Source organism: Seriola dumerili, unplaced genomic scaffold, assembly GCF_002260705.1.
Source record: "Seriola dumerili isolate Sdu_G_001 unplaced genomic scaffold, Sdu_1.0 BDQW01000322.1, whole genome shotgun sequence".
NCBI classification, from domain to species: domain Eukaryota; kingdom Metazoa; phylum Chordata; class Actinopteri; order Carangiformes; family Carangidae; genus Seriola; species Seriola dumerili.
The window spans coordinates 2868773-2883772 of record NW_019174577.1 but is presented as its reverse complement, the minus strand read 5'-3'; the positions used below and the strand labels follow the sequence as shown (position 1 = coordinate 2883772).

General features: G+C 40.0%; 1 protein-coding gene across 2 annotated transcripts in view; it reads left to right on the top strand.

Annotated features, from left to right (window-relative positions):
- The window catches only part of LOC111232080 (transducin-like enhancer protein 4), an 82412-nt gene that overhangs the window by 17630 nt on the left and 49782 nt on the right, over nt 1-15000 (top strand). For both annotated transcript variants that reach the window (XM_022759434.1, XM_022759433.1), the window contains exon 4: nt 11060-11104. In XM_022759434.1, the coding sequence (XP_022615155.1) occupies nt 11060-11104 (45 nt within the window). The remainder of the gene's footprint in view (nt 1-11059; nt 11105-15000) is intronic.

Below are 15000 nucleotides of genomic sequence, written 5' to 3'. Positions count from 1 at the left end.
CTATTTAAGAGGATGTGACACTAACAAAACAAAAAGCAAAAAGTTAAAGTGTACCAATGACTGTGATACTGTATTGATGCTGAAGAGCTGTACTTTTCTACCATTTACCATGTAGAACAGAAGGCATTAGCTTTAACTCTGCTGCTAGACATCTCCTTATGGCATGAAACTTTGCAAAGTCGGGAAGTTTGTTTTTCCTCACATTTACTACTTAAATTGTATAGCTGGCAATGGGTACATTTTACACGTTTCACGCTTGCAGAAATGATGCCATAACCCTCTCAAATTGCTCCTGTCTGGAGTGTTGCTGCAGTGAAACGGCAGAGCCAGGTTTGGATATAGTGTGTTTGTATGTTTGGCAGACCCACTCTCTTTAGCTTTTTGGATGGAGTATATGTTTTATGTTGGCTGCTGTACTAGACTGGCTCATTTCTTTGTGAAGAGAGACACTGGCAATGTGTAACTTTAGTGGTAGCTGCAAACACACACAAACATCAAGTCACACACATTGAGAGTGTCTGTGGGCGTCTTGCTTTTCTCTGGCTGTTGTATTTATAATTCATGGCTCTCAGATTTCACTGCTCTCCTCCATCCTGGAATTCCACTGTGTGTTTTTAAATAAGGTTGCATTGTAGCCCTGGCTAATCAGGGGGCATAGACGTGTCGGTCACATGCTTACACAAAGTGCAAGTAAGACTCCCGCCTGGAGAGCTGTGTTCACCCCTGCTGGCCTGAGGTTGAGTCTTGCAAAGAGCAGATACACAAGCAGGCAGCAAGCTCACTGGAATGTGAAAGAAGGGGAGATAAAATAGTTGTCTTGCATCATAAAACCCCCAAAGTCACCATTTTAATCAAAACAGACCTTTGTGTCAATCTCTCCTTTCTCTTGCCTCTTTCCTCACCACCTATATATAGTAGACTTAATATGACTTGCTGGCCCAAAGTGGGGAAACCTTGCTCATCATCAGTCCAATTGCAGCTTTTTTTTTGTTTTGTTTTCAGGGTTTAATGCTTTCAGAAACCCTTTTTTCCCAGTGTCTTGACTGTTCTGCAGTCCTTCTCACATTCCTTCTGTCAAACACAAGACAAGACTCTTACGGGGGAGTGGACTGCCCAGCCCCTTTAATATAAAGTATAAAAAAGACATGTCTACTGGAGGGTGACAGCTCACAGTCGGGAATCACATTAGGTGGCCTCTCCATCACTGTGATGGTGTGTACGTGTATGACTGTGTATGTGTGTGTGTGTTTAAGTGAGGTACAGAGCCACTGCAGGGGTCTAGTGGGAATGAATGGCCATGCTGTTGGCAAGACACAAAATATTGCTGCATACAAAATAATAGTGAGATGAAACATGGGATATTAAATTGCACATTATATGACCATATTTTCCCTCTTATGTAGCGAGAGGGTAGACAACAGGGCCGTCAATTTGAATTCAAAATTTGAGCTACTGTTCAAACTTGGGGGGAAAAAAAAAAATTGGATCTGTTACGATATGAACATTTTCAAAATTTACAACATAAGTTATCAAGCAGTCAGTTGATGATTACTAGCATCTGAGAAATGACATGTGGGAGCATTTTGGACTGGAAGATTAAGGGTGCTGATTCAACAGAGACAGCACTGAGCAATGAGGCTTGCTTACCCTTATTGTGTAAATTGGATATTTGATGTCTGCACAGTTTGCAGTAATGACTTGCAGGTCTTTACCAACCTGTTCACTGTGCAAAACTGATACATAAATATGCAAGGACAGTTAACTTTAGTTAAAAACTAATCTAAGATGACCATCAGTGACTAATTGACTTTCTGCTGTTGCGTCATGATTGTCTTGATCAGTTGTTGCTGCTTTGATCACTTACTTTACTTTCAAAAAGACCTAAATACAGTGGTTTCATTTTATTATATAAGTTATATCTTAAAAACGTTATCAATAGTGTTAGTTTCATTTTGTGTGAATATTGTATTTAGAAGTTTGTATCAGGATTGTATCAAGGCTCCACTGTTTTGTCTCATGCCTGCCATGCAGTCATTTGTTGGAACATCGTGAGTGTGTGTGTGTGTACGTGTGTGTGTGTATGTGTGTGTGTACATATATCTGTGTGCTTCGTCCGTTTGGTACATCCCCTCCGGCAGAGATGAAGTGTGTGTGTATGTGTGTGTGGATTAATGCAGTGCTCTCAGCCTCTTACTCCACTCCCAGCTCATCTGTCTGATTCAGGCTGACACACTGTGTTCTCTTCAGCAACATTACAGTCACAGACTCCTTGAGAAAGAAGGGAGAAAGAGAGGAGGAGGGGGGGGGAAGGAGAGAGAGAGAGAGAAAAAATGAAGAGAGAGAATAGAAGTAATAAGGGAAGTGGAGAGAGAGAGATGGGGACACTGAGATGGAGAGAAAAAGAGTGAGCGAAACAGATGAAAGAGAAATATGAGAGAGAGAGAGGGCACAAGGGCATTGGCAGAGAGACAAGGAAAAAAGTTAAAAAAAAAAAACAGAACAAGGACACTTACAAAGAGAAGGAGAAAAGAAAGGCAGCAGAAACAGCAAAGACACAAAAGGGCTCATTTTGGTATATGAGAATGATAGAGCAAAGGAGATATAGGAGGGGATGACTAGACAGAGTAGTTGAAGGAAAAATGCCAAGAATGGGAGAAAGAGATGGAGAAATAAAACTGATGTAAGAGGGCAGGAAGGAAGAGGGCAGAATCTGAAGAGGGATTGCTCCTCACTAAGCTAAACGTTGCTCTGCCATCCGATAGTGGGAGTTGGCCAGGGGATTTAAGCGGGGCCAGATGTAGGGAAGGATTGAGTCTGTTTTAAGAGTCTTAAACCTGTCTGAACTGTCTGGATCATGAGAAACAAACAGGACAGAAGTATTCACAAAGATGGACTGGGGGCTCCCCCATGATACATACTGTACACATGTGTTTATAGATATAAACCCCTTCAAATTCAAGGTCGGTAGTATCCAGTTGTTCTGGCTCTCCTTGTGATGAAACTGGCTGCAAGAGAAGCTGCAGTGAGGCTGAATGTCTGCCGTGACTGATTTAGTCGTCACCCGCTGACAGGACACAATGGAGAAGTCAGAGCCTGCTAACCTAACCGCTAATGTGGGTTAGCACAGCGTGCTAATAAATGTTTTAACATCGGCGGTACGTGTGTGTGTGTCTGTGTGTGTGGGCGGGCAGATGAAAGAGACAAGCTCACCCAAGAGACACCGATGAACAATGCTTTGGATAAGGATTTTACACACACACACACACACACACATAAAACATACAGGAGTAAACACAAGGACCATACACACATGTAAGCAGCGCACACACATATGAATGCGCTATAAACATGCTATGAAGCCACACATGCCTGAGCGCAGAGTTGCACACACACATGAATGTCCCATTTAGATAAATCACCTTGGATTAGACCCACTTCCTAAAGCTCATTTTAAAGTCTGCCAGCGTTCTTCGCAGAATGCATGGAGGAGATAGAGAGAGAGAGAGAGAGAGAGAGAGTCTGGCACCGTCGTCTGACACTCTCTCAACACTAGGCGGGTGGAGGGAGCGAGGGGGGAACGAAAGAGCAAACACTCCCCGAAGAATGGAAGAGTGGAAAGGAGAAGGGAAACACGAGAGTGAAGGAAGAAAGTAACAGAAAGAGACAGAGACAGAGAGAGGGAGAGAGAGCAGCTCGTTGAGAGAGATGCAGGAATGCTTTTTGTCTGTCTTGCCCTGATGATGACAGTGCAGTGTGTATGTTATTAGTGGCAGATACACATTAGATATGGGGTATGTTCAGATGAGTGGAACGTTACAGTGCGATCAGATAAACAAGAACTACACTGCCACCTCATTTATCTAAAGTAACCCGCCTGCTGAACTGACATGATGAGCCAAAAGCAGTCAAAAAAAAAAATGGAGCAATGATAATGGCAGTGAGTGAGATGTAGACTCACAATGTGTGTGCATGCGATTCTTGTTTTTTATATATATTGTAGCTGGACTGGAAATTGAAACAATTTAAAGCTCCAGAGATTTCATTTCCCTCCATTACATACAGCAAACGCTTTTCTTGCAAATAGACCGGCACATATACAGTAAGTCTTGTCAAAGTTTTGAAAAGCACACAACAACTTTAGGTTTTGCTGTGTGCTGAAGCTGGCAGACACCTTTTCATATGTGTCTTTTGTTGTGGAAGAAGGAGAAGCACTCAAATCATAACAGGAATTTCTGTTCAATCCAATCTGATATATCACAGAATATAACATATTCTATATTTACAGAATTTGCAAAATTATGTCTTAATCTGAGACTTTTGATATAATGTTTTCTATACAGAGAAATTCAATTCAGATTTTGGTCAAACATACAATTTGATATCAGTGCAATTCCACTGAAAGTAAATAAACAATAATATTGAATTATCACCCAGCCCTGTGTGGGTATTACCTATTATTTTATAGAAATATGCTGCTACTGACATTAGTAGGCTATATGGGAAAAAAAGGACATATACAACAATAATAGGAATAAATTAATTTGTCATTATCTTTTATCTCCTTGCTTCCTTATTTTGTAATACAGCTTTATAATATACATAGTACACACACACACACACACACACACACACACACACACACACATCATTAGTCATTCACAGACTACAAAGCACAGTTGTAACTACAATACAGTCCAGACCAGACTCCCATAGAGCGTTGTCACTAGAGTGCTGTACAGACTGCAAAAATAGTACAATAGTCACTTAACTGCTGTCTCGCCTACACCCACAGGACAACTGTTACTACATTTCACTCACTTAGTCTTCTCTTTTTCTGCCTCTTCAAAAGGAAACTGGTCTAATCTGAATTGGTTGTATAGTAAAAGAGCAAATGTCTAGCTGGAGCAACTTTTCTAGCACTGTAACTGAGTGATGTTGCAACTTACTCAATAGCTTGTAGTTCTTGGTCAGCTGTTACATGTTGGTGAATTAAATACTGATAATGTAATGCTGCTTTCTGCCTGACAGTTGCTGTCTTGTCTGAATGACTCTGGTTTAAGTCCTGGCAAATTAAAAATCTTCTAAATTGTTTAGAGCTGTCCTGAAAGTGACACTTTAATGCATGGAAGTCAGCATATAAGAAATTATCCTGCAGGGACCAATAAACTATTACAGTCTAATACTGTTATCAGCACTAGTGTTGCAGTTCTCTAGCATCAGTACAATGAGGGGCATTTGCACATAATGCAGTAAATAACTTCCTGCTCCTAGGAGGATAACTTCGTATTGTCAATTAAAATGTACTTAAAGCTTAAAATAAGTAAAGTAAAAGTACTCGTTATGCATTGTTATGATTATTTTAATCATATTGAATACGGTTTTTGGATTTAAATTTTTTGCACTCATATATAAGAATTTTATTCGTGGAGGTGAAGCCAAATTTAGCTACTTCAATACTGTTGGGTTGTTCAAGCTTGAGCAGCGAATCATATTTTAGCACTTTATAAGCACTATATAGACTATATAAATAAATGGGTTATAACACACTGTCATGTAGCAGAAAATGGGAATTTTTAAGTGGTTATTAGGGTACAGTATTTATCAACAATTATAACTTCTTATGAAGAAATATTGTATATTATTACAATCGACTACATTGTCATTATCTGTTTAGACAATAGTCTCTGTGTCTACTGGAGATATACTTACATCTGCACTTTATAGCGTGTTATAACCCATTTGTTAATTTGTGTTTATATTCTGCATTTGGAGATTGGGGTGGATGGATGGGTCGACAAAATACAGGACTTTGACACACAAGACTGCTGTTCGTTTACCGCGTGAAACTGATGGTCACTGTTGTGCCTTTTATTCCTGACCTTTACTGCATGTTTACTATTGTTACCATGACAACGAAGATCAGGTACACATGCCACTGGTACTTTCCAATGGCTCCTATCCGAGGTTAGGGACAAGTGACTTGTATGGTTGTTTATGTTGGATGACTTGTTAACATTCCACCATTTCTTAAACCTTAGAGATGCATAGCTGAAGAAATATGTCCCTGAATGACATTTTTAATTAAACAGTTTCAATAAAACTTGACAGAAGTGAACTGAGCACCTTTCCACTGTCCACTGAATCCCAGAAATGCACAGTGGCAAGGCTCCTTAGCTTTTGCTGTTGCTAACCCATACCTACTTGCTTTCCCTCTGGCTTTACTGAGAAGCGTTCCCATCATACCTTTATTACATTCCTGTCCATAATGTCGCGTTGGTTATGTACAGTCAGCCGTTTCATTTTAGTCCGGAGTGGAGAGCTGCTGAAGTGAGCTATGTTCTTGCAAGGTTGGATTCAAATGCTAGGTCCCTGGTTTTGGCACTCAGCTGTCAGTGTAGTGGGCAAAAGTGAGATACTAAATGAAAAGAGGATGTTAGAGAGGAGGGAATGAAAGAGGAGCGAGTGAAAAAGAGAAAGGGAGAGTAATGACAGAGAGGTGGAGAGGCTGATGGGAGAGATGGAGGGAGAATTAATAAGGAGAGACAGACAGGAATTGAGTTAAAAAGATGGGGAGGGCTGAGGAGAGGTGTAATGATGGAAGGGTGAAGAGAGATGCTCATGAGAGATGGAGGGAGAGAGGGAGAGAAAGAGGGAGAACAAAGAGATGTCACATGTCTTTCATGTTGAGAGGGCTGGAGGAGAGGTAGACATGGAAACACAAAGAGCTAGCTCAAGTATGTTTGTGAGTGAGTGCTTTAATAAATGTGTATGTGTTTTCTGGTGTGTGCATACTTGTGTGAAGTATGTGTGCAGTTTTACACGTGAAAGAGATTCCAAGATTGCGTATGTTTTTGTGTGCATGAAAACATATTTTGTATATATACGTATTTGTGTCTGCGTGTATGTGTCAGGAATAGATAGAAATGAGCAAAGTACAAGGTGGACATGAGCTTGAAAAGGGGAGAAAAAAGGGAAAATATAGATATACCACTTGACAAGGACGAGAGAGAACAAATGTACAAATCGGGCGAGCCAAGTAGAAAATGACAATAGAGGGAGAGAGAGCATGAAATAGAGAGAGAAGAAGGAGAAAGATGATTGATAGAAATGACTAAGAGGAGAAGGAATGAGAGAGTAAAGGACAGAGATGAAAATGATACAGCAGATAGATAAAACAAGGGGGGATAAAAGAGGGAGAGTAATAAGGAGAGGAGAGAGTGAAAGAAGGTTAAAAAAAGTGAAAGAAAGATAAGATAATTGGCAAGAAAGACAGAAAAGGTGTTTGACAGGAGAGTGTAAGAGAGGATACAAAAAAAGGAAGGAGGTGACAAAGAAGAGAGAGATCAAGAAGGTGACAACGGAGAAACAACACATAGCAAAGGGCTGATAGATAGATAGATAGGTACCTTGTCATGTCAGAGACGGAGGAACACTTCCTCCTATACTGTAGTCTATATAAAGTAAATTACAAAATGCGTTGTTTGTTACTGACCCAATAAGGTTGAAGCGTCTATTGACAAGATTACTTTTTTATGTTACAAAATGTATTTGTTGTACGTATTTGTCTGCTGTTGCATTGTATGTTAGGTTTAGTAAAAAAAAAAGACCAGTTGGGGAAAGACCACAGTAACCTTAATTACATTCTCCCATCCTCACTATTTAGTAATCAATCCGTCCACCGCAACCTCCTTCTACAATACCATAAGAATTTCACTCTACGTCATTGCTCCTGACAAACAAACAGTAATAATTCACACAACCACTAAAGGTCTGGGGCAGGAAGGGCATGGTGTGGATGCACTGATCCAAGTCTTTTTTTTTTCTGATACCAATTGCAGAACCAGACTCAAGGCATCCAATGATACTGAGTAATAATCTTTTTCCCAAAATAAAAATTAATACAAGACTAGGTCAAAACCTAGTATATAGCTGTACCATGTCGTAGGCTATTTGCATTCTGCCTCATGTCAGCCATTTTTTCTTCTCTCCAACTCTCTGTGCTGACATGTACAGTATTTTAATACAGCCGAATTTGCAATAAAGCACTTCTCATTTACATGTTTTTCTTTTTCTGTTGTTAGACAACGGAACAAGTATGAAACAGTGACTGAAACATGGCACATTAAAACATCGTCTGACAATCACCAAACGCATAATATAAAGACAACTGCAGTGTTTTGATTTTGGGCTACATTTAATTGTCATATGATCACTCACAGAGAAAGTTAAAAGTGACAGAATATTAGGGTTTTCACATGTACTCCTTTTTAAACGAACCAAACTCAGTCCTGTTAAAGAGGACCAACAGAAAAACATTCCTTTTGTTTTTTTGCATATATATATATAAAATGTATATATAAATGTTTTTCAAGCGTCCCAGTGTAATGGCATGTGATCTGTCTATGGCAGGGCTAAAATATGGAAAAATAAAAAATAAATAAAAATGGCAAAAGGTGAAGCAAACCTGAGGCGATTTGTGCTTACAAACAGCAACACATTAAAAGTGGTGGTCTCAGCGAACCAAGCACTTCAAATGCACTATATTGGCCGGCTGTAAAAGCTCCCCCTAATAGAAACTGTTGTGCCAATTCATTTTGAAAGAGCAATGGCCAATGAGGAAAACTTCAGCTCAGTCACATGACATTCAGCTAGCCAATGGTGGAATTATGATCACTCTGTCCGTCAGTCAGCGACATTCACAATTATAGGGCTGTCCGCACTGTTGCGCCCCAGCCAAAAATGTATAATTCAATGCATGGAACTCATTGGAATCGTAATTGGGTGTGAAGCTGGTGCATGGCCCAGCATAGTTGATTTAAAGGAACTGATAGAAGAACACTTGATTATAAAATGAAATAAACTGTATTCGCACTGAAGCAGCAAAATATGTCGGAGCACGTTGCAGCCTGAGGGACGACCAGTGAAACAACACATGAAACTATATTCAGCTCCTTCAAAGTCTGATGCTGTATTTTGTATGTAGTGTGGTGTGCATAGTGTAGAGATGTGGAAACCATAAATTCTGCTTTTTAATTCTGAATTATCATAGTGTAAACGTCGTACAATGTGATCTTGCAGTTATGCATCTACTAATGTTCATGCCAAAAAAGTGAATTTTGAATTTTGATAGAAAGGTACATAGATGGATAGAGACAGACAAAGATAGCAAGTGAGTAAAAGGAGACAGGAAATAGAAAGATGAACTGAAATGGGGAGTGAAAGAACATCTGACAGCAGGAAAAAGAAGGAAGGGAATAACCAGAGAGAAGGAGGGCAGAGAGAAAAGACAGACTGACAGCCTCTGAACGATAGAGATAGGAGTGAGAGGGAGGGACTGAATAACGTGGGGAATAAATGGAGAGAGAGGAGAGAGCGATAGAGTGAAAATGAGCAAGAGAATACAGAGGGGAAGAGAGAGTCGTGTCTCGCTCTCATCAGTCAGAGCGTTGCTCATCCGGCGGCAGAGGCTGCCTTTGTCAGCATGACGGATCCTCAGTGTCTGTTTGCCACTCGCCACCAACAGCATTACAGCACATTACTGACACACACACATACACATACACACACACACACCCAGAGGAGAGAGAGCGAGCAACACATTTAGCAAGAGCACACATGCAGAGGTGGTAGCATAAGGCATTTAACAAGCACACACACACAGGTATGTCTAATATGCTGGTGTCACATATACAGAGAATACAAAGAGACGCATAACACACACATTCAGACTGGAGCATGACATGCTTGTTATAGATACGTTGTGTTTCTGAACTGCTTTACAGCTGCAACATGTAATCTGAATACATTATTATGCTAACGATTATTTTCAAATTGATCAATCTGTTAATCATTTTCTCAATTAATTGATATGAAGTGTCAGAAAGTAGTGAAAAAAAATGCCCAATGCTCACAATTAGAAGCCCAAGTTGATGTATGCAGTGTGCTTTTTTTTGTCAGACCAACAGTGTTTTGTCTGAGGTACAGTCAGACAAATAGTCGACAAATATTCACATTTGAGAAACTGAAACCTCAGAACTTGTGTCAGTTTTGTTTAAAAATTGGCTGATTGATTAATCGACTAATTGTTTCAACTCTAATCTCAATAGTGATATCTGATGACTGAAGCTGTGGTAAGTGGTTTGTCCCAGGTCAAGCAAAGCAATCCTGCTTTATGGGGTGTAATTAGTTTTCCTTTGCCAGGAAAAGCGTTGTCTGTAGAATTTGGCAGATAGCCATAAGAGGCAGAGCGAAGTGACTTTTTGAACTTGTTGGGTGGATTTCTTCCTTACGATTGTGGCCACACTTTGCAGATTGCATTTACTTGGCTCAGGTCTGGTCACGACACGAGCCAGATCACCTCCAGATGTGGTCCGGCCTATTTGTTAGCATTCCAGTGTTGTCCTGTGTTTTGTGTGCCTTTTTCCAATATCCTGATAGATTGTACCAGGTACGAAAAGGAGTTTATACATTCGTCCTATGTATTGTACAGACATACACTTTCACATACAGAAACATAGTGCACAGCATTCTTAGCAAACATTCAGAGAGTTTGGCTCATTATTCTGATGGCCACCATATATAGGCATATAAACACATATACATACACACATGAACACAGAGGCAAAAAACACAATGCAGTAAACACACACACAAAGTCATGCTCATTTGGCAGCCATGCATAGACACCAATCTAACTGTTAAAACCCCTCACAGACGCATACACAGACACGTGCTGAGACAGTGATCGCACATAACTCACACCAAGACATAAATACCTCATTATTTATACACAGACACACACAAATTTGCTCTACTATACACACACACACACACACACACACACACACACACACACACACACACACTCACACTCACACTCACTCTCCGATCTTCTCACTCACTTTTCTTTCTTTCATTAAAACCACGGTGACAAACAGCAGCATATGCAGCTACACTGAGCAACAGATGTTCAACGGGAGATATTGTGTAAGTCTGAATGTTAATGTGTGCTGTGTATAAAATGCTAAGGAAGCTCTGTCATTTTTGTTTGTCTCCACAGTACTATGAAATGTCCTACGGTCTCAACATTGAGATGCACAAGCAGGTAAGAAAGACTGCTCTTTATTTTTTTGTTTTCTTTCTCCACATTGTGGAAGTGATGCTGGTATATGTGGAGCTTGTGTGTGCCTCACTTTCTGTGTAGAAGTTGCATTTAATGAGTAGGCGAGAGGAGGTGAATGTGTTATTTTACACACACACACACAGACATTGTATGCCAGTGTGTGTGAGTGGGTTTGTACTATATTTTCTTGATGCTGTCCTCTTTTATTTTTGTGTTCACACAGTAGTATTTAGCACAGGGTTGTTGTCTAGCATTATATCACGTCATACATGTGTTTTCTATTTTTCTGGTCACTTAATGTACACTATATTAGCAGGATAAAGCAGGATCAGTTTCAGTTTAAATTTCTATGTTAAGATGAGTGCATGAAAAAAAAATAATCTCATAGGTGTCTTACGTTTGTACATTAAAAAAATGTAACATCAGAAACAGAGCAATTAATAACAATAGCGAGGACTTGATTTGTGTGGATTGTCTCCTCCTTAGATACAGTATCATCAAGCAAAACAAGCAGTGGCTGCTGTAGCTGAGAGAAGAAAAAGAGAGAATTAGTAAATAGTAATACTATTGAACTGGCTGGTACGTGTAGTAACCATAGCCAGGCCAGCCATTAGGAATTATGGACAGGCAGGCAAAATTTTCCAAATTGGGCCCCACCTCCACAGCCACTCCAGTGGTGGTGGTGGTGCTCTATCTTGTTGCTTTTGCTGTCAATCTCACCTGTTGCTTCAGTCCTTGCTGCTCCCACAGCAGCATGTTGGCAGCTGTCCTCCTCCTCCTCTCCTACATCTCTCTCTTCATTAACTGCTGTCCCTTCCTGACCTTCTCTTGCTGCTTCACCTGCCACAGCAGCACTTGTTGTAGCCTGGAAATATTCTAAAAAAAGTTCATTGGATAGCTAATCACACTAGTTAAACTGTCCGACTTTCTTAAGTTTCTATACTCTGTTTTGCTAACACCTCTGGTTCAGACTGTCGTTGTGCCTTCTCAGCATGAGCCCTTTTGAGTCTGAAAATATTTTTCAATATTCATGTGCACTGAGGGAGCGAACATTCACAGTCAGAGTTAAAGAATTAACATTGACATTATCCACTTGCACGAGCGGTCGATATTGACTATCAGCTATGCCAGCCCTATTCTCTGCAGGACAAGCCAGCACGATTATGTTTTGATTCAGAGTGTGCACATAGAGGATGGGCTGTTCACAGACAGGTACAGTTATCTATCCTGTATCTGTTCCCCACCAACAGCAGGCCTGACTACAGCAATGGTAAATGTGTGTTTTACAGGACCGGTGGTGACAGACTGAGGTTAATTGACACTAGATGTCCACAAGGTATAGCTATTATCTACAGCATGGGATAGTTAGGACTCTTTCGTGAAATCACCCACTGGTTCTTCTAAACAAAGACTACCAGGTAGAAGATGATAAAGGAGGTCAGTGTGAATTGTCTGTCATTTCCATTTATTATCACTGAGATCCTGTATTCTTGAATGAACACGTGTGTGATGAGCAGTGTGTGCTCTCAGATGCTAGTGTCTGTGTGTCTTCACACTTGCTGCTAATTCACTGTCTGGGTCACGCTGCAGGAAAGGAAGGCAGTCAAACTGCAGACAGAAAGACAGGCACACAGTCAGATAAATGTCCAGACAGAAAGACAGGCAGACATACACATAGCAGACATGAGATCTGTTCGGCTGTGTTGAAAGACCTCCATGCAGATAGACAGAATCATTATCCAGTTGAATGGCATGTTCTTTTAAGGTGACTGCCTGTGTTTCCCTCTCCCTCTCCCTCTCTCTTGTTCTTTCTCTTTCTGTCATGCTAACTCCCTCTCTGTTGCTCTCAGTTGACTCTGGCATGTAAGACGAGAGGAGATTTATTTTTCAAATTTTACAATCAGCTCCCAGCATGCCCAAGATACACAGTTAGAAAGCAGCTCATTGTTTGAAACAATCTCTAAAAACGCCTTCAAATGAATGCCTCTGCACTCTGCACTTTAACCTCATAATCATTGTGTCATTTAGCTATCAAGGTAATTATAGCACAGGCACATCAAACAGTGGGTTTCTGTCCAAATATAGAGTGCAGTGTACATACTTACTCCAGACTCCAGCACTGGCTGAAGTTATGTCCAATGCTTGAAGTTAGGGATGATGTAAGGCAAGTTTAAGAACCAATCAGGGCACATTTGAATTGCTTGGCTATATTAAACCCCAGTCCAGATCCCCTGTTATGATATTGTTATTGTGTTGTTGTGTTTCAGATGAAATAGTGTCAAAAATGCACCATTGCTTTCTGTTAAAACACTGGAACCTGCTCTTGGTTTACATTGTTACAACAGAGTATTTGTTCAAAATTCATGATAAAGGAATAAAGCGAGTCTGTCCAAACACTTTTGCTGCAACAGCTCCAGACTAATACATTGAAACTACACAAAACAATATACGACACTATAGACCACCTATAAATTTGTGTTTCATGTCAGTTTTAAGGATTATAAGAGGAGGATGCATCGTTGTTGTCATACAGGTATTCTGAACTTAAAATCTAAAATTCGACTTGAACTTTTATCAGCTTCATATTAACAAAATAACTGGGAAAACAAATAATTACAATCCTACTATCTGATGCAGCATCTGTAGGTAGGTGAGGTTATTCAGTGTGTGACCGAGATGAGGCAAAGTCAATGTTTGCAAGAAATGATGTGATTCAAGATGAATACTAGGCATTATATCTGGAAAACATTGTGTATTGTGTAGCTTGCGATGCACCTTAAAAGAGAACAAAATATGCAGATCACTCAGGAGCATGTCAGCATAGCTCTTATAGCTCTGGATTGCCTTCATCTCAAATTTTTTTCTGCCTCAAATTGGATTTGAAATGTAACGTTTGAAACAGATATTGTCTAAAGTGGTCTTCTCTGCTCCTTGTGATTTATTCTGCGTTCTTCCAAATTCCAAATTCAGCTGTGGACTCACAGACACAAGATGTTAACCACTTTTGAAGACAGGAAACCCCAAAGAGACTTTATGTTGGAATTAATGTGCTGCCACCAACAAAAAAAAAAAAGGCACGATATGTGCACAATAAAACTGACGGGTGTGATAGATTGATTCCAAAACCCCACAGCAGACACATTTAATGACAGAGCTTTAATCAGAAAGAGAGGAAGAAAGACAAATAGACAAAATGAGAAAGAAAGATGAAAGAAAGAGACCAGAGTATTTATTGGAAAAGCTACTTTAGTAGTATAGTTTTACAATCTGCTGATCATTTCATCCTGAAAAAAGTTGAACTACAGTACAGGCACTCTCGAGATTAATACAGCTCTTTTACTCTATTTCAAGTTAGTGTGGAATAGTAGTGCCACTGTATTTTGCTGTTGTTCACTGCTTATAATGTCATATAACAATTGAAAATAGGTAGCACTTTATTGGTCCCCAACAGGGGAATTTAACATTTTGATAATAACACTTAAAATAAATGAAGCACCATCTGTGTAAATGCGATTGCTTTCCGTTCCCAAAAAAAAAGAGAATTTAGTTAGAAATTGCCATTCTGTTCAGAATGACAGAAATTCTAATATGCTACTAAAATGCCATCCATTTTAAATTTAGTTGGGCTAACCAAGCAAAATGCAGTGAAAGTTGTACTTTAATTCCAAGAAGAAAAACTATTACCCAGCAGTGGAGACGTAGAAAGGGAACAGAGATAAAGAAGAAGAGAGAGAGAGAGAAAGAAAGAGAGAGAGAGAGAGAGAGAGAGAGAGAGAGCTGGCAGCAAAGCTAGGCAGAGCTGGACTGTCAGCTCTTGTCGCCAAAAAGAAGAAATGGACTGGGGTGCTGGCTGCACCTCTGAGAGATGGAGAGGGGGG